The 20495-nt window shown below is 43.8% G+C and overlaps 1 protein-coding gene across 2 annotated transcripts in view; it reads left to right on the top strand.

Moving 5' to 3' along the window:
* The first annotated feature begins 2437 nt into the window (after positions 1-2437).
* SYAP1 (synapse associated protein 1) overlaps positions 2438-20495 on the top strand; it is a 31396-nt gene continuing 13338 nt past the window's right edge. Inside the window, exons 1-4 of one of the 2 annotated variants that reach the window (XM_022562674.3) lie at positions 2441-2759; positions 9391-9509; positions 10319-10385; positions 14334-14407. In XM_022562674.3, coding sequence (XP_022418382.2) covers positions 2567-2759; positions 9391-9509; positions 10319-10385; positions 14334-14407 — 453 coding nt within the window. In that variant the 5' untranslated portion in view covers positions 2441-2566. Of the gene's footprint in view, positions 2760-9390; positions 9510-10318; positions 10386-14333; positions 14408-20495 lie in introns of both variants that reach the window. The other variant, XM_089904757.1, reaches the window with a different exon arrangement.

Genomic DNA, 20495 nt, shown 5'->3' with positions numbered 1-20495 from the left:
ACCACAATTTAAAAATTAATAATTCCTATGTCCATCACACGTGAATGGGTAAACAAAATGTGGAATATACATACAATGGAATACTCTTCAGCCTTTTTTAAGATAGCCTCCGTTTTTGTTATATTCACTGGTTTGTTTTTTATTTTTTAGATTTCACATATAAGTGATGATATACAGTAGTTGTCTTTCTCCATCTGATTTATTTCACTAAGCATAAAACCCTCCAGGTCCATCCATGTTGTTCAAATGGCAAAATTTCATTCCTTTTTATGCTGAGTAGTATTCCGTTGCATATATATAGCACATCTTTATCCATTGGTCTGTTGATGTACGCTTAGGTGGCTTCCACGTCTTGGCAATTGTAAATAATGCTGCTATGAACATCGGGGTGCATGTATCTTTTCGAATTAGTGTTTTCATTTTCTTTGGATATATACCCAGGAGAGGAACTGCCAGATCGTATGGTAGTTCTAGTTTTAATTTTTTGAGGAAACTCCATAATGTTTTCCACAGTGGCTTCATCAATTTACGTTCCCGCCAGCAGTGTGCAAGGGTTCCCCTTTCTCTACATCCTCACCAACACTTGTTATTTGTGGTCATTTTGATGATAGCCATTCTGACAGGTGTGAGGTGATATCACATTACGATTTTGATTTGCATTTCTCTGATGATTAGTGATGTTGAGCATCTTTTATGTGCCTGTTGGCTATCTGTATGTCTTCTTTGGAAAAATGTCTATTCAGGTCTTTTGCCCATTTTTTAATCAAGTTGTTTGGGTTTTTTTGATACTAAGTTGTATGAGCTCTTTTTGTATTTTGGATATTAACCCCTTATCGGTCATATCCTTTGCAAATATATTCTCCTATTCAGTAGGTTGTCTTTTCATTCTATGGATGGTTTCCTTTGCTCTGTAAAAGCTGTTAAGTTTAATTAGGTCCTATTTGTTTATTTTTGCTTTTGTTTCCTTTGCCTTAGGACAGCGGTCCGCAACCTTTTTGGCACCAGGGACCGGTTTCGTGGAAGACAGTTTTTCCACGGGGGGCGGGGGACGGTTCAGGCGGTAATGCGAGCCATGGGGAGCAGCAGATGAAGCTTCGCTCTTTCGCCTGCCGTTCACCTCCTGTTGTGCGGCCCCAGGGGTTGGGGACCCCTGCCTTAGGAGACAGATCCAAAAAAATATTGCTACAATTTATGTCAAAGAGTGTTCGAAGTAGCCTTTTTTAAGGCAGAATTTTAAGGAAATTCTAACACATGCTACAACATGGATGAACCTTGAGGACATTTGCTCAATGAAATGAACCAGTCACAAAAAGACAAATGTGGTATGATTCCACTTATATGAGGTTCCTGGAGTAGTCAAAAATCATAGAGACAGAAAGTAGCTTGGTTGCCAGGGAATGGGGGGAACGGAGAACGGAGTTGTTTAGTGGGTACAGAGTTTCAGTTTTGCAACAGGAAAACAATTGTGGAGATTGGTTCCACTTGTAACAATGTGAATGTACTTACTACTACTTAACTGTACACTTAAAAATGATTAAGGTGGGGCTTCCCTGGTGACGCAGTGGTTGAGGGTCCGCCTGCCGATACAGAGGACACGGGTTTGTGCCCCGGTCCGGGAGGATCCCACATGCCGCGGAGCGGCTGGGCCCGTGAGCCATGGCCGCTGAGCCTGCGCGTCCGGAGCCTGCGCTCCGTAACGGGAGAGGCCACAGCAGTGACAGGCCGGCGTACCGCAAAAAAAAAAAAGATTAAGGTGGTAAATTTTGTTTGTCTAGCACAACTAAAATTTTTTAAACTTAACAATTTCTTAATCTCATGAACTATCCAGTCCCCAAATTTCCAATTCTTATGAACGTCAAAAAATTTTCTCCACTGTGTTTGTTTGAGGATCTAAAGAAAATCCGCAAGTTGCCATGGGTTGTTTTTTAGGTCGTTTTTAATCTATAGGTTCCCCTTCCCCCCTTGCTTGCAATTTATTTGAAGAAACAAGGTCGTCAACCTGTGGTCTCTCACAGCCTAGATTCTGCTCCCTGCATCCCGTGGTGTCCTTTAATAGTTTCCTCCGTCCCCTGTATTCCCTGTAAATTGGTAGGTGGACACAGAGGGCCTGGGCTAGTTTTGATGTGGACTCACAAGGCGATTAAAGACATCCATGTCCGCGGGGCCAACCCTGCAGAACCAGAAAAGGTGAGACTTAACCACCAGCCGAGCTGCTTAGAGTGACAAAGACGCGGTGTACCGGCCTAGATCAGGAACCCACAAAGCCGGGGGAGGAGAAAAGGAAGCGGGGCGGGACTACGTGGGAAAAGCCCTTTGTCCGGTTTCCAAACGCCTAATCGAGTTACGAAATAAACAGTCAGCGGGGAGGGCGGCGCCTTTGTCCGGAAGTGACGGTAGCGCGGCCGGCGGCTGAGTAACAGTGGAGGTGGGGCGACACATAGACTGGCTGCTTCGAGGTCGTACTTCCGATTATCGCCCTGAGAGACGCGCGTTGTGGAGTCGGGAGTAGGCGGCACCCGCTAGGGTCTCCGGTGACCCCGACCGCGGTGGCGGCCCCGCGGGCGGGATGTTCCGGGGTTTGAGCAGTTGGTTTGGCTTGGAGCAGCCGGAGGCGGGTGACCGGCAGTACCAGGGAGACGGACAGCCCAAGGGAGACGCTCCACCCGAGCAGCCCTCCGAGGCGGTGGCGGAGTCCGTGGAGGGGGAGCTACGAGAAGCCGGGGACCAGGAGCTCCTTCACCAGGCCAAAGGCCTCGGCAGTGAGTCTCCCCCGGCCTCCGGGACCACAGAGTTTCGGAGAGCGCCCACATCCCACCTCCTGCCGCCCCTGGGCGTGGGCCACCAATGGTCGGGGGTGTGGGGTGGGGAGAGGAAGGTGTGTCTGTCGTTGGTGAGGATCTGGGCAAGGCCGAAACCTCATCTAGCAGTCAAATCCTGTGCCTGAAGCTCCTAGTGACATGTCACTCTTTGCAGAGTGTGTCAACGTTGGGAGCAGGGCCGCAGTAAAGCAGTGGGGCTCCACGTCTTTAGGTTTGACGAGGAATCTGTTTTGTTCAACTCACCAACTTTCATCTCCACCGCCTCCCGCCCAGAGGACAGGGGACGTTGAGGAGCTTGAGTGCCTTTTTGCCCTTAGGTCAGAATGTGTCGTCCCAAGTAAATTGAGGAAGAGTTATTAAGGCCTATGGCAGGCAGGCTCATGTCCTTTTAGGTGCATTGGGATCTTTTTCCTTAAGGCGGGAAAGTAGTTGCCAGTTGTTGTCTGTGTTGCAAGTTTCAGCACTAGATGTTTTGTGAACGATTCATCTCTTTAAACACCCCAGTGAGTTGGGAGAACGAGCGCAGAGTTAGCGGCCCAAAGTTATGCTGATAGTAAATGGTAGAAGTGAAATTTGAACCTGGGGCTGTCTAATTTCAAAGCCCATGCACTTTCCCAGCTCACAGTCTAGTTCAGGAGGAGGGTGTAAATAATAGGCATGCAGAATAAACACATGCGGTAGTAATTCTGCTCCTGGAGAGATCTTGGCAGGCTTAAATAGTCAAAGAAAACGTCTTTAAGAAGGTGGCCCTGAAGCAGACAACACTACAAGTGAGAGATTAAATTTGGCAAGCAATTTTAAAGAATTTACTTCAAGACACTACAAGGCAAGAGCATAGGACAGGCTGGAGCCTGAGAGTGGAGAAACACGTACTTGAGTAAGAAAGGCTCTAACGTTCACAAAGTTGACTGTGGGGTGGAGAGGCAGGGAGAACAGGCATAATCTCAAATCATGGCAGTACACAATCTAAGCCCCAAGCCTCCAAACAGTGTACAAGAGAAATAAAACTAAGTGCTATGCAATGAAATCACTAGAGGGAACAGCTATTTCCTGTGTGGAAAACCGGGGAGAAGCGAGCTTGGAATATTCGAGAGATGTAAGGAGATGAAGTTGACTAGAGCAGAGAGGCTATGTTAGGTAGCTGGGATAAATAAAAGTGGGACCACCTTAGGAAAAGCTGGGTCTGATTGCTTCCTTGATTTCATAGAACATGGAGAATCATTTTCGTTTATCTTCAGAGGAGTATCAAAAGTGGCTTCTTAAAGCTTAGGGCTTTACTGAAATCTCGTGTTTATATTTCGTAATAAAGACCCCCGAATATTTTTTTAATGTTTTCGATATGGATGTCTACTTCGGAGCTTAACGCTGCCATCCCTTTCTTTCCTCACCAGACTCTCTTTCTCTCTCTTTTTAAAAAATATTTATTTGGCTGCACCGGGTCTTAGTTGCAGCATGCAGGATCTTTAGTTGCGGCATGCGGGATTAGTTACAGCGCGGGATCTAGTTCCCTGACCAGGGATCGAACCCGGGCCCCCTGCACTGGGAGCGCAGGGTCTTAGCCACTGGAATACCAGGGAAGTCTACCTCCCCAGACTCTCTTGAGGTTGGGAAGGCTAAGGTTAGATGGAAGTACTTCCCCACCCACACACACACACTGTGAATGCAAAGTTTCCAAAGAAATTAGAGCTCTTTTGGCTCCGAAATTTGATTTTAAAAAGATGTAAAGGTCCTAGTTTGTACACAACCCCTCAAAAAGACAAGAGATGATTAAATACTTTTTATTTCTACCTAGTGATCCTAAGAGGTATATTCTTTAGAAAGACCCATCTCTGTTTTGAAAAGTGAAGTTAAACATCTCTGTGCCTGATTCCCACTGAGTAGATTCATTTCTTTGGCCTTTTAAAAATATACATGGAGGGACTTCCCTGGTGGTCCAGTGGTTAAGAATCCACCTGCCAATGCAGGGGACACAGGTTCGAGCCCTGGTCCGGGAAGATCCCACATGCCGCGGAGCAACTAAGCCCCTGCTCCACAACTACTGAACCTGCACTCTAGAACCCACGAGCCGGTGCACCTAGAGCCCGTGCTCCACAACAAGAGAAGCCACCACAATGAGAAGCCCCGCGGACCGCAACGAAGAGTAGCCCCTGCTCGCTGCAACTAGAGAAAGCCAGCACGCAGCAACGAAGATCCAACGCAGCCAAAAATAAATAATAAAAATAAATTAATTAAAAAAAGAGAAATATTTGGAAAGCACAGTGTTTCTTAAAATAATAATAATAAAATCTACGTGGAATTTCCTGGGGCCCCATTTGTTCTGTAAACTTTTGTTGAGTGCCTCCCTTCAAGATTGGAGCATAAATACTTCTGGTTCACGGTGACCTATTTCTTTCTTTTTTTTTTTAACATCTTATTGGGGTATAATTGCTTTACAGTGGTGTGTTAGTTTCTGCTTTATAACAAAGTGAATCAGTTATACATATACATATGTTCCCGTATCTCTTCCCTCTTGCGTCTCCCTCCCTCCCACCCTCCCTATCCCACCCCTCCAGGCGGTCAACGGTGACCTATTTCTACATTTAGGCAGCTTTATAAATTAGGCACCAGTTAGGAGTGGCGGACATCCAGGCCTATATTCCACTTCCTAACCCCAAATTAAACCTTCTTATCCTTGGCTCTCCCTCCTGATGAACTTAGGACTTGCTGTGATCACAGAAGGAGGGCAGTTTATTAGGAAAGTCACTGAAGAGCTCCCTACCTCCCAAGGCCTCATACCCCAGAGTAACTTCTTATTCAGCGCAGATTGGTTAGTTGGTTTTTGTTAAAGTCCAGTTATCTATACTCTTATCTATACTCTTTCTCTAAAACAAACCCATAGCTCTGAGAGTGTAGTATCTGAGTCATTCGCACAACTTAAATAAGTGGGAGGGTGGCCAAAGATAAGCTTTGGCTTTTTCAAAACTGTCCCTAAGGCCAGTCCGTGCCCAGGAATGGAGGAAGGGCCACCTCCTCTTCCTTCTCCTTTGAAAAATGCTATTAGTGTTTTCAGTAGAACTGTGTTAATTAGACCATCCTCTTTTTCTATAGGAAAAGTGCATTTCAAGTTCTAGATGCCTCACTTGCTTAGTTTACAACTAAGGACTCCAAAAGTTAGTTGTGTATGTAGGAAAATATATGCCTGCTTTAGATATAGAAGTAAAATACCCAGTTTGGTTCTGATGAGAAACCCAGGTTTACCATGAGGAGGGCAGTGCAGATGGTCAAGAGCTTGGGTCCCATGGCTTGTGAACAATACTAAAAAGAACAGGGGATTTTAGCTTCAAGTAGAAGAAACTAGGGGCATCGCTCAACATTTTTAAAGGTTTTTTGGTAGAAAAGAAGTCATTTTATGTTACTTAAGAGGACAGATCTAAGTCTGAGAGGTAGAAATGACAAGGGATGTGAAAAGGATTTTCTAATTAGAGATGGATAACAGTAATAATTGTCTGCCCTTCGAAGTCATGTGCTCCCCATCCCTAGAAGTGGGGCTACTTGGATAGGAGGCTGAATAAGGTAAGTGCTAAAGTCCCTTCCAACACGAAGATTCTAAAATTGTGTGAAGTATATAGTATTTTTGAAAAATTAACCAGCCTTTTCGTAAGAATATTAATTTTCTAAAGCTGCCTTAAAAACCACTGTCTCTGTATTATTTTCCTATTCTAGAAGCAAGCCTTAAACTCTACCTTCCTCTATTTACTCTGATAAATTTACTCTTTCTCTGACCTTTTGAGAACCTTTCCACTTTTCTTTACCTTTACCATCCATTCAGTTCTGCAGGCCCTTGTCACTTGCTCATCTGACGTGAGGCAGTGTGGGATTGGGGCACCAGCTTGCCATTTAGAGGCAGGTAGCCTGTGTTTGAATTCCCTATACTACTTATTGTCTTTATTGTGATGTCATTTGCAAATTACAGTAAGTCCAACAAACAGGCTTAAACAGAAAGGACCTTTGTTGTTTGTGTCAGGGGTCGCCAGGACCACCCCCAGGTTTGCTGAGCGCCCACCAAAATTGGGGTTTCTTTAGGTAGGAGGAAGCGGATAGGCTCTTGGCTAGGCAGTCAGCCAGGTCTGCCCCACCTTCATGGACAAATCATTTATCCTCTGTGTGCCTTGGCTTCCCTATCTGTAAACCGGGCTACTTATACCCACTCTTCCTGGGATGGTTGTGGCATGATGAAAATGAAGGTAAAGGGTTAGCGGTCTGCCCCCTCCTTCCATAAAGTTGCTGCGTCTACTCACGTTTTACTTAGACTTCCTTTTCTTTGGTTGCCACTTCAGTTCAGACCCTCTCTCCTTGTGCCTAAGTCTCTGAAGTGGACATTGTACTCCTGTTACTTCCTGTTAACTCTTATCTGTGTCTCAGTTTTTCTAACCACTTCATAAAAACTGTCTTTAACTTGGTGTCAGCCGACCTCTTCTGCACAATAGCAGACTTCTGGTCTTTTTGAGCGTCCTACCTGAAAACCTCTTGTCCTGCTCTCCCACCACCCACTCCTCTGACTTCGGAATTTCTAATTACTCTTGGAAGACATCCCTCCCTTCTGGGGTGCCTCAGTTTAATGAATAATCTAGCTCCTCTTGTTGTCTTTGAATCCTTTTTCGTTGGTTTGTTTGTTGAGAAATGGACATCCCTTGAGGGCAAGAACTGTGCTTTCTCAGGACTTCCCTAGCTGTCCAGTGGTTAGGACTCAGCACTTCCACTGCAGGGGGCCTGGGTTCGATCCCTGGTTGGGGAACTAAGATCCCACAAGCCATGTGGTGTGGCCAAAAAAAAAAAAAAAAAAAAGACGAATCTAATTCAAAAGGTATTCCTGAGAAAATCTTACAGGGAACCCTGCTCTTTTAGAAGTTTGGATTTATCTATCTGCAGAGAATATTTTTAGGAAGTAGTGTGGCTGTCTACCCATTTTATCATACCACTCTGGGTAAATAGGCTAGTCACAACCAAAGGGAAATCAGGGATCTCCCTAAAGCTCAGCGTTTATGTCACTCCCCATTCATGCATTTAGCGAGTAGTTACTGGTCACTCTCTGGGGATACACTGGTGAATCAGACAGCCTTGGGCCCTGCCCCAGTGGGGCTTAGGATGGGTCTTCAGTCTAGCTGAGAGGACACATTCACCAGGTAATGGATAGAGTGTCATAGATGTTGTTGATCTGGCACCATAGGTGGTGAGGGAACACCTCTTGGGGACACCTACGCTGGCCAAGGAGCCGGGGACCATTTCTTGAGAAGTGATGTGTAAGCAGAGGCTCACAGCATGCGTAGAGTTAGCCAGGAAAAGGAAGGGCTGATAAAAGTGTTTCAAACCAAGGAATAACATATTTGGGGCCTCCTTGGAGATACTCGAGAATTTCTTGTGGTCCTATGAGTGTAGAATAGGAGGAGGAGGATGGCAGGAATGAGCCCAGAGACAAGGAGCTTCCTGAGATAGTCACAGTGGGTGTTGATACCAGGAACAGATGAACGCCCTCAGGCGCAGTGTGAGAAAGGAGACTGTTTAATGCTAAAGGAGGTGGTAAGTGGTAGAGATGGTCCTTCGGATAAGGAGATAGTACTTCTGCTCCCAGGTAGCAGTACGAATCTCCGATTTTCTGTGGCACCACCCATTTAATCAGGGGTGCCAGGCTCCCTGGGCCGTTGTTAGCGGGGTCTTCTCCCTGCCTGAGTGTTGTGAGTCAGCCCACCTGCCCCCTCAGCACGGGCAAGTAGCAGAGGCAAGTCTGCCCTAACTTACGGAGCATTTTCTGTGGGATGAGATTTGAAGGCCAGTTGCCCGGAGCATCCCCCACTACGACCTGCCTCAGGTCGCTTCCTGCAGCCCAGATTCTGTAGAATGTGGACTTTGAAATGATGTTTGTCTAGAAATACACCTTCATATCATAGTGCAAAAAGAGCCTTGATACAAATGTCTTTTCAGGTCTTTAGAAAAGTTAATTTTGTGTTTTCGTTTTGTCTTGTGAAGTTCGTATGTTCCAGTTTGAATTTCTTTCTATATATTTGCTTATTATTAGTGAAGAGATTTATATTAGGGCTTGCCAAGATTTCTATTTATTAAAAAATCCCCCAGATTTATCATGGGATGAGTTAGTCTAGGAGAGGAGGGGCTTTTTTCCTTCTTTTTTGATCAAGAGGGAAGGAGAAAATAAAGATGGGATACTTAGGGTCTAGGAAGGAAAGAAAGTAAAAAGTAGCCTTGATCTTATTGTAAAGTAGGCGGGGAGATAACTTGCTGAGATAAGTTAGAACTAGAGACTGGAGAAGGGCAAGATAAGTTTGAAACAGCTACTGGGGTGAACTGGGGACTATGCCAGCAGTCTTTGAAAGCAATGAATTAAAGGCCCAGTATGGATGGCCTATCCACTGAGAAAGTGGAGTACTGTCAGTGCTTCTCGCTCATTGTTTCAAGTCCTCATTAACAAGGAACATGCCCTACGGTTTAAGAGTCTTACAAGCACTTATTAAGGGAGAAATCACAAATACAATAACCACTGTACTGGAATGGAGCATAGACTCTTTTTTATTCTTTGCAGACTATCTATTTAACTTTGCAACTGCTGCTACAAAAAAGATAACTGAATCAGTTGCTGAAACAGCACAAACAATAAAGAAATCAGTAGAAGAAGGAAAGATAGATGACATCATTGATAAGGTACATTTAAATATCTTTTGGAAATAGAAGTTTATGAAATTCATTAGCAGCTAATGTAATCGTCCCTTCTTCTTACGAACTTTATTAACCCAAGTAGGGTATCATATTCTGATAAGTATCACATTCTTGGGGTTTTTTCTCTCTTTTTTGTATAAAAAGTAGCTATAAGTTACCTGATTTAAATAACCTTTGTTTTTGTTTTAATATATTCTAAAATACATTGATACTTTTGGGTAATACTAAGCTTTTCATATTGTGAGTTTAATTTTCAACTATAACCATTTCAGAATACATTTATGCCTTTGTATCATTTGGGTAAGTTTTAAAAGTCCTAGAGCAATAGGAACAACCCTTTTAAGACACTAAGGGGTGAGTTTGTTCATTGTTTGCAGTGGTGGGGTACAGGCCTAGGGAATTTCATTTATGTTGGTAACTATTTGAACTAAGGAGGTCATCAGTTAAACTTTAGATAGTTTGTTATTTAGATATTTTCGTTGTGTGTACTATTTGTTAGAATGAGATTTGACCTGTCTTTTATTGTTTTATGGAATAAAACAAAAATTCAGTTTTTAACTCATTTTATTTTTGCATTTGAAAAGATCATCTGTCATAAAGGCAGCTGAACACTTAGAGCTCGGAAATGTCGAAGATCGCCTCTTATTGGGGAAGGGAAGAAGTATCACTTTTTTAGTGTCTTTGTTTGAAGAAAATGAATAAAATATCTCAAATAGACTTCACAAGTCTTGAACGTAATTCTTATCTAATAATAAGCTTTTAAAAGTAATATAACTGTATGTATTTTTTAACAGACAATTATAGGAGATTTTCAGAAGGAACAGAAAAAATTTGTTGAGGAGCAGCATACCAAAAAATCAGGTATGGTACAGGTTTATACATGACCTACTCGCCTGCCAAATTTTATTGAACACCGGTTATGTGCTAGACACCCCGCTAAGGCTCTGAGAATACAAAAATGTCTAAGTTACGCCCCCATCTTTCAGGTAGCACAAAGACTAGTGGGGACAAACCTGTAAACCTTCAGGGTTTAAAGGAAGAAAGGAAATAGTTCCTGGTGGCTATGATGGTGGGTGAGGTAGCCCTTCTGGGGAGCTGGCTCTGACAGAGAGAGAGTGAGCTTTTATTTCTTATTTTATTACAGGTCCAGCACAGTGTCTGATGTACACCTAATAGGCACTTAGCAAATGTTGGCTCCCTTCCCATTCTGTTCAGAAGAAAAAACAAAAGAGCTTTCCAGGGAAGTGACAGAGGGCCGTGAAAAGTCACGGGGAGTTTGGGAACTTAATACATTTCTTTACTGACAAATGCTTATTTAAATGTTTGCAGTTGCAAGATCTCAAAATGCCTGCTTTTACTGTTTGGTGGTGTGCAGACACAAAACTGGCCTCATGTCTTTGAATTTGGCAAAAGTAGTGTAAAATACTTAAGTTTGTTTGAGCAGTACCACAGATTCAAACGGAACTAGTTAGTCCTGTGGTGAGTTCCCATCAGGCATTGTTGCTCCTAAGTACTCAAAAGAGCGAAGTAGCTCTTTGGGACAAATAAAGTACTGTATAGGTTAGCATAACTTAGTGATTCATGGGAAGCACTAAAGTTGACCCTGGCTCAGAGACTTGGTATAGTTGTTGGTGCCTCTGAGATGGGAACTGTGGAAGGAGTGGGGGTGAAAGATTTGGAGGCAGGTTCACTTCTTTTTTTTAATTGAGCGAAAGATTCTTTAAATTCTTTAGTGTTTTACAGTTTTCAAAAGTTTCACACACTTGATTTTGTATAATCCCATAATAACCCTTTTTTTACCCCTTTCTCCTATATTGCCCCTCCTCCCTCTACTGGTAACCACTAGCTTGTTCTCTCTATCTGTGAGTCTGCTTCTTTTTTGTTATATTCACTAGTTTGTTGTATTTTTTAGATTCCACATATAAGTGATCTATAGTATTTGTCTTTCTCTGTCTGACTTATTTCACTTAGCATAATGCCCTCCAAGTCCATCCATGTTGTTGCAAATGCAGAATTTCATTGTTAATGGCTGAGTAGTATTCCTGTGTGTGTGTGTGTGCGCGCACACACATATATGAGTATATATATATATACACCACATCTTCTTTATCCATTCATGTGTTGATGGACATTTAGGTTGCTTCCATGTCTTGGCTGTTGTAAATAGCGCTGCAATGAATATAAGGGTGCATGTATCTTTTTGAATTAGTGGTTTTGTTTTTTTCAGATATATACCCAGGAATGGAATTGCTTGAGGTGCTCATTAGACATCTGGTGAGAGGAACATGTACAGAGTGAAGGAAGGGAACAAAGGTGGCATATCGGGAAAATCCATTCCTCAGTCGCACTAGCCACATTTTAAGTGCCTGATCGCTACATGGGGCTAGTGGCTCCCGTGTTGGACAGTGCAGATACAGAGCATTTCCATCACTGCAGAAAGTTCTGTTGGTCAGCACTGTTTGAAGCATGGAGGAGAATTCTGTCTGCTGATGTAGATTGTTAGTCAAGTCACGTAAAAACCATGAGAGTAGGTGAGCTTCTCAGTGAAGAGCGTGTCCAGCGTGAACAGTGCTGAGTAGAGATCTCCGGTGTTGAGGGGACGGAGAAGAATGGAAGGAGTCGGCAGTTTCTGAGAGCCTGCTGGGCACTTTATATACAACATCTCCTTTAATAAAAGGAAGGATCAGCAAGGTTAAGTAATTTGCTGAAGGTTGCTCAGCTAGTAAGTGATGAAACACATCTGCCGTTAAAACTAGTGCCCATTTACTTGAGAGAGAGAACAGCTAGGAGAGAGAAGCAATGAAAGCACAGAGAGGGAAGAATTTCAAGGACAGCAAGGTCAAGTGAGTTCCATTTACAGTGACCATGAGGAAAGGCATGTGCATCACTTCCCTTAACGGTCACAGTAACTCGCTGAAGTACTTCCTATTATTTCCATTTTTCAGATAAGGAAACTAGCCTAGGGAGAAAAGAACTAAGAAATATCCATGGGATTGGACAAGCAGGAGGTTATTGGTCACCCTAAAAAGAACCATCTTAGAGGAACAGGGAGATGGGGGGGTGTCTCCTCCATACCAGTAGCTTGGGCCTTGGGAGGACCTCGTTATTCTAGGGTAAGTGGCACCAGTAGAGGCTGCCCAAGGTGAATAGACTGAAAATGGAGACCAAAATGTTAAACAGTGTAAGAAAAAAGTTTTGAAGGGGCTTTACCCTAACTTTTTAAAAAGTATGAGAATATGTTAATTTTACCTTATAATTAACAGAATTTGGATTATAATTGCCACCATTTGCTTGTTTAGGATGAGCCAAAGAATGAACCAGATGCCTGTCCATGTGTCCGTCCATCCATCCATCCATCCATCCATGCATGCAGATAACTTTTCTATCAGTTGGTACCCAATAGGATGTGTCTTCCATTTGACTTTTGAAGAATAGTAAAAGGCACTATTTCTGCAAAAATATGAGGACCCTCTGCATTTGCTGTCTTCTGTGCTGACCACCCAGCTCCACAGCCTTAGCCATGCCCTCGGCTCAGACAGTAGAGCTGCTCAGACACACACACACACAGCACAGACACACACACACCACACACCACACACACACACACACACACACACACACACACACACACGCTCAATTCCATGGGACTCGCCTCTCCAGGTGGTTACTGTTTGTCGTGTGGCATTATAGTCCTGCTGAGTTGTAATCATCTCTTTCTTGTGAGCCCCAGATGATGCAGGCTGGGTGTTAGTTGTCTTTGCATCCCCAGCTTTTTGCTTCTGAAGACTTAATGGAGGATTTGATCCCAGCCCTTTTGTTTACTGCCTCCAATTTGCCCTTTGCTTTCTTCATTTGCTTTCACTCCTGACAACCCTTTTCTCAATTCCTAAGCCCTTATCTTGCAACCTCCTTATCACCTTGTGTCATGAATCAAGTACAGTAACTTTTTATAAAGGCTTTTTATTTGGAAATAATTTCCATGTACAGAAAAATTACAATAAAAGTAGTACAGAGAACACCCGTATACCCTCCACCTAGATTGTTATAGTCCCTTTGCCTTATCATTTACGTTCTCTGTCTCACTCTGTGTCTTTTTTTTCCGTTCCATTCAGTGTGCATTTCCTAAGAAGTAGGGATATTCTCTTACATAATCACCAGTGGTACAGTTACCAGCTTTAGGAAATTTAACATTGATATAATATTCATAGTCTAATTTTGTCACTTGACCCAGCAATGTCCTTTATACATTTTCCCCCTCAGTACGGCATCCAGTCCTGGGTACAGTACTGCACTTTTTGTCATGTCTCTTAGCCTCCTATAATCTGGAACATTTTCACAGCCTTGCTTCATCTTTTATGACATTAATGTTTTTGAAGAATACCCCCCCTCCTTTTTTTAACTAGACCATTTCTCATTTGGACTTTGTCTGATATTTCCTCGTGATTAGATTCAGATTATTCATTCTTGGCCAGAATACTACATAGATGATGTGTCCTTCTCGGGATATTGCGTCTGGAGGCCCACAATGGCCATCTCTCCCTCGTTAGTGATGTTGATTTTGGTCACCTGGTCAAGGCGTTGTCCAATGTTTCCATTGTATAATTTAAGGAATTTTTTAATCAAATGCATACATGCCTAAGATTCATACGTTAAGTCTGAAGGCTGTGATGAGTGTTCATATTTGGAACTTATTAGTAAATTGCTAAAATGGTTATGTGGAAGCTTTCTCATTCTTTCAATCCACAGATCACAGTTTAACCCTTGTAACCTGTTCTTCTCTTTTCTTCTTTGCCATTAAAAACCTTGTAGAGGCAGCAGTACCACCATGGGTTGATAGTAATGATGAAGAAACAATTCAACAACAAATCTTGGCCCTATCAGCTGTAAGTATCTTGTGATACCCTGTATAGAAATACTTCCTTCCTATCATGACTTTATCCTTAGCAGAATGTTTTTCTTCTATACAATTTTTTAAATATTTTGAGATGTTAGGAATGTACACATCAACTTTCATCACTTTTTTCCACTGACTTTAAATTTGCTTTTTTCTTAGGTAGCTTTCTCTTACTGGAAAAGTCTAGCCTATTACACAAAATAATTCTTTCAGCCTTAAAAGGATTCTTTTATGTTATTAAGACAGTCTTTTGAGATGTGCAATCATGAAGTTTCTAGACAGCATTCTAATTGTTCTGAAAGAAATGATTGTATTCTAAATTTTCTGTTTAACTACTATATGTATTTGTCTGAAACTGAAATTGAAAGAAAGAAAATTCCAAATGCTGCACCACAAAATGTTCTCTCAGGACTTCAGAGGGAACGGAGTGATACCACCTAACAATCGTGTAGCACCTGACAGTTTCAGGAAACACTCTCACACATTATCTCTTTTGAGCCTCGTGGTATGCCTGTGAGGTGGGTAGGGGCTTTTACCACCACTGTACAGGTGTGGGGACTGAGACTCTCAGATATGACCCTCACTTTTTTTTTTTTTCGTGGATGTCCGGCATATGGGATCTTAGTTCCCTGACCAGGGATCAAACCCACACCCCCTGCGTTGGGAGTGCAGAGTCTTAACCACTGGACCGCCAGGGAAGTCCCTGACCCTCAGTTCTTACCTGTGTCTCCACTGGGCTGTGAACTCTCAGCAGAGGCTGACTTTGGTCTCTGTCCTCAGCATCCAGCACCCCACCTGGCGTGGGACGCAGTGAATAAGGCTTTTTACTATATCAGTGGTTTTCAAGCTTTATTTTTAACCCACTCTTTTTTTTTTCTTTTTTTTTAACCAAAGTCAGAAATGGAACCTTGGTCTAGAAAACAAACAAGTGTAGAGCTGGGCTTTTCCTCCCTTCCAGTGCCCCAGGGCACTTTAAGGTTTTCTTCTTCCCATTAGTAAATCCTTAAAGGCCTAAGCATCCAATTCCAGGTTCATTGTGGACACCATGTATTTTGTTTACCATGTTACAGCCAAACTTGACACTGACATCACACACCGATTATTTATCCCCAGAAGGAAATTTTGACAGTGAGACTCGGTGTCATTTGAGGGTAAATGTCAGATACCAACCAAGTCCCCATAACTCCTCTGTCCCCCATACCTGTCCCTCTCCTCATCTTCTACATCTCAGAATAAAAGACTCCAGTTATCCACCAATTTTTTCTAAAGGAGTCTTTCTTGAGTCCTGCCTCCCCCCGCCCCCATCCTGACAGTGCTGTGTTCAGAGCATAGCTCTAGTCCACTTCACTGCTGTCACCATGGTCCTGGTGCTATCGTCTTCTGCCCAAGGCATCCCATCCCGACTGTTGTCCCATCCTTGTCCCTTTCCAGTACAAGTGCATCTCAGCAGCCAGAGGGGTCCATTTATGGTGAACACACTTCGTGTCACTCTCCTACACAGACCCTTTTAGTGGCGTCTCATCTCTTGTAGACTAAGATCTAAACTCCGTCCGCTGGCTTCTAAGGCCCCTGGCTTTGCCCACTGCTCCCTCGTGCCCCACTGGCCTGAGTGCCAACCCTCCAGCCACTGTTGCTTTCTGATGTACAACTAGATCAGCTTTGTCCTGCTTTAGTACCTTGAACTTGCTGTCCCTTCTTCCTGGAACCTCACCCTGCACCATTCCACAAGATCTCAGCTCAGATGACATCTCCTAGAGGCCTTCCGTCAGCATGCTTTCAGCCCTGCACGCCCAGGTACAGCAGCGCAGAGCCCTGGCAGTCTAAACCCTTGTGTCTCTCCGCGCTCCACCGCCCCCAGCTGGAATGTAAGTGCCGTGAAGGCAGGGACTCCATCTGTGCTGTGCCCTGCTGAGCAGGTGGCGTGGAGCCCGGAGCATAGCAGGTGCCAAATGGTCATCTGCTGAATAAATGATGCAATAAACGTTGCACCCAGGCACGCCTACAAGAGAGCTTCCGAGATTTCGGCATGACCCCGAGGCTTCGAAACAGTCTTCAATCCATCCTTTATGGTGGCTGCTGAATGTGTTAAGGAATAGATTCAATTGCTGTAAAAGATCTAAAAACACAGTAGGTTAAATGAGCTGTGAGTTTCTCTCCCTCCCTCCCTCCTTCCCCTTCACAGTCAGTCCAGAGGTAGGTGGTCTCAGTAGGTGTGCTTTGCTCAACGAAGTCACTTAGAGACCTAAGTTCTTCTTGTCTTACTCCCAAGCAGCCCCTAGGACATGGTGTGCATGACTGTGTTCCAGCCTGTGGGAAGTGGGAAAGAGGTGGCTGTACCAGACCACCTGAAGGACGAGACCCGCAAACTGCACTTATCACTCAGGCACACACCCCTTTGACAACTTAGACACACAGCCACTCCTGTACTCCAGGGAGCCTGGAAATCCGGTCTCTGGCTGTGTGGCCACATGCCCAGCTGGAACTCAGAGTTGTGATCCTGAAAGAAAGGAAGGTAGAAATGGATGCTGGAAGACGGTTAGCAGTCTCTGCCGGAGTTGCCTGACATTCTCTAACTTACCAGGCACTAGTTTGGGACACTTCAGAGTGTATAGCAGAGTAACCCTTTAAGCTGTTTATATTGGAGGGTCACATAGGGCCACGTAATACATGAAAAGAAGTTGATAGTACATTTGTCATTAGAGACTTGTGAGAACTCAATTCAGCAGAGCGAATTTAGTAACTGCTGTAGGCCAAGCCTTCTCCTAGGACTTGAGATAAATGAGATCCACCCTGCAGGAGCCCGTAGGCTTGCTAGAGAGCTGCTCGATGAACGCACATACAGGATTATTCCCTGGAAGGAGGAATGTAATACAGGACGCTAAGGACGTGCAGCGAGAGGAACATCTCATTTATTGTGGAGCGGGAAAAGGATGGTCCCAAGGAGGCTTCCCAGAAGTGGCGGCACTGGAGCTGAGTTGAGTCTTAGGAGAGTGTGTGGATGTTTGGGGGACGTGAGGCCGGGTTTGGCGTGAAGGTAGGGGGTATCGCGAGCATTTGTGTTTGACTGGACTGTAGGGTGCAGGTGAAGAAGTAGATAGGCAGAGGTCATGAGGACCTTATCATACCATTCTGATAAGTTTAGGTTTTATTTTTATTTTTATTTTTTTTTTGCGGTATGCGGGCCTCTCACTGTTGTGGCCTCTCCCGCCGCGGAGCACAGGCTCCGGACACGCAGGCCCAGCGGCCACGGCCCACGGGCCCTGCCGCTCCGCGGCATGTGGGATCTTCCCGGACCGGGGCACGAACCCGCATCCCCTGCATCAGCAGGAGGACTCTCAACCACTGCGCCACCAGGGAAGCCGTAGGTTTTATCTTAAAGGCAGCAAGGAGTCATTGAAGGATTGTAGTCATAGGTAAAATATGTTTCTTGGCGGGGGGAGAAATGGGACTGGAGACAGGTGCCCATTAGGAGGCCAGTGTAGAAACCCAGGTGAAACATGATTGGGACAACTTCAGGCTTTGAAATGTTTATTTTGGAAGGTAAAATAACTAAAAATCCATTGAGGGGGAATTCCCTGGCGGTCCAGTGGTTAGGACTCCACGCTTTCACTGCCGAGGGCCCGGGTTTGATCCCTGGTTGGGGAACTAAGATCCCACAAGCTGTGTGGCACAGCCAAAAAATAATAATAATAAAATAAAATCCATTTAGGCTCAGAATTGTTCTTGCCTTATTAATGTAGGAATTATCAGAAACCAAAAATATTGTCAAAATCCAATATGAGCAAAATGAGATGAAACTGACGCTGTTAGTAGCAGTATAAGCTGCTGCCATCTTCTGTGTCAAAATAATCATGCTGTTGGATTAGGAATCCCACTTCCAGGAATTCAGTCTGAAAAGATCACCTTAGAAGGGAATAAAAAGTGTAAAGTGATGTTACTGGCACGGCTCTCTATAAGGAAAGATTAGACCCAATCCAAATGACTACTGAAGTGGGCCTGGTTAAGTAAATTATGGCTCATTCAGGGTAGACATAGCTACATTGGAGATGGAAAGACGTTCACGACTCTTGAGTGGAAAGGAAAAACAGATGTTGTATTCACACAGACACGTGCGTGTTTGCAGAGAGACACGCATCCGGGAGGGTGTTTGAGGAAATATCTTACTACGGTTGTCTGTGGGTATTGGGATTTTTGACTGTGTTTTTCTTTGGTGTTCTGAATTTTCAAAAAATGGATGTGTATCATATTTACAAACAAAAAAGCTGTTTAAGAAAAAAAAAGAAATCGAATAACAACAATCAGTCTTAATTGTTTGAGTGATCCAAAACAACAGCCTTTTGCCTTGATTATGCTCAGTCTGTGGGAAACGGGGTGTTTTGGAGACATTCCTTTATATGTTAATCAGTGTGAGTCCTGCTCCATCTCAGAGGAGTTCAAAACCATCCTCGTTCCCTAGGAAATTTGCCTAATCCAGGAAAGCTTTGTTTGCCCTTGGATCTTTCATTTTGTTTACTTCTTGACTAACTGAAGAGAACTGGTCCAAGAGAAACATGGACTCGTCAGAGCTCTTCCAGGTTGGGCATAGTAGGTACTGGTGTGCTGGAGATTCACAGTGCTGCCCACTCAGAATGTCCACATTATGTACTGACCATGCAGTCATGGGCCATATGAGGGTCTTCTGTGATGGGGATGTTTTCTCTAACACAGTCTTGGGTTGGATTTCTTTTTTTTTTTTCTTTTGGCCACACTGCACAGCTTGTGGGATCTTAGTTCCCCAACCAGGGATTGAACTCAGGCCCCACAAGCACTGAGTCCTCACCACTGGACCTCCAGGGAATTCCTGGATTTCTTTTTAATGAGACTCCAGTTTTAATATATTAATGATAAAATGTTTGTATGATGCATTTTATTTTGTCACTGTGTTGACTGTACCTCTTAATGGATTGTGAATTCACTAACCCTTAGTTTAAAGTATCTTAACATAAGCCTGAGTGCAGCAGCATGAAGAATAATTCACTTGGGACTTCCCTGGTGGCACAGTGGTTAAGAATCTGCCTGCCAATGCAGGGGACACAGGTTTGAGCCCTGGTCCGGGAAGATCCCACACGCCATGGAGCAACTAAGCCTGTGCACCACAACTACTGAGTCTGCGCTCTGGAGCCCGTGAGCCACAACTACTGAGCCTGGGCACCTAGAGCCCATGCTCCGCAACAAGAGAAGCCACTACAAGGAGAAGCCCGTGAGCTGCAACAAAGAGTAGCCCCCGCTCACCGCAACTAGAGAAAGCCCGCCCGCAGCAACGAAGACCCAACGCAGCCAAAAATAGTAGCTCTATTTTTAGTTTTTTGAGAAACCTCCATACTGTTTTCCACAGTGGCTGCACCAATTTACATTCCCATCAGCAGTGTACGAGGGTTCCCTTTTTTCCATATCCTTTCCAACGGTATTTGTGGTCATTTTGATGAAAGCTATTCTGACAGGTGTGAGTTGATATCTCATTGTGATTTTGATTTGCATTTCTCTGATGATTAGCGATAATGAGCATCTTTTCATGTGCCTGTTGGCCATCTCTATGTCTTCTTTGGAAAAATGTCTGTTCAGGTCTTCTGCCCATTTTTTTAATATATTGCAAATATTTTCTCCCATTCAGTAGGTTGTCTTTTCATTTTGTGAATGGTTTTCTTTGCTGTGCAAAAGCTTTTAAGTTTAATTAGGTCCCATTTGTTTATTTTTGCTCCTGTTTCCTTTGCCTTAGGAGACAGATCCAAAAGTATTGCTACGGTTTATGTCAAAGACTGTTCTGCCTGTGTTCTCTTCTAGGAGTTTTAGGGTTTAATGGTCTTACATTTAGGTCTTTAATCCATTTTGAGTTTATTGTTGTATATGGTATGAGGAAGTATTCTAATTTCATTCTTTTACATGTGGCTATCCATTTTTCCTAGCACCATTTATTTATTGATTGATTGATTTTTGGCTGCGTTGGGTCTTCATTGCTGTGCACGGGCTCTCTCTAGTTGCGGTGAGCAGGGGCCAGTCTTCGTTGCAGTGCACGAGCCTCTCATTGCGGTGGCTTCTTT

This window comes from Delphinapterus leucas, chromosome X, assembly GCF_059928025.1.
Source record: "Delphinapterus leucas isolate spDelLeu-1000000601 "Yukka" chromosome X, BTC_Dleu_Yukka2, whole genome shotgun sequence".
NCBI classification, from domain to species: Eukaryota; Metazoa; Chordata; class Mammalia; order Artiodactyla; family Monodontidae; genus Delphinapterus; species Delphinapterus leucas.
Note: the sequence above shows the minus strand (reverse complement) of the source record. Positions and strands in the feature narration are given on the sequence as shown.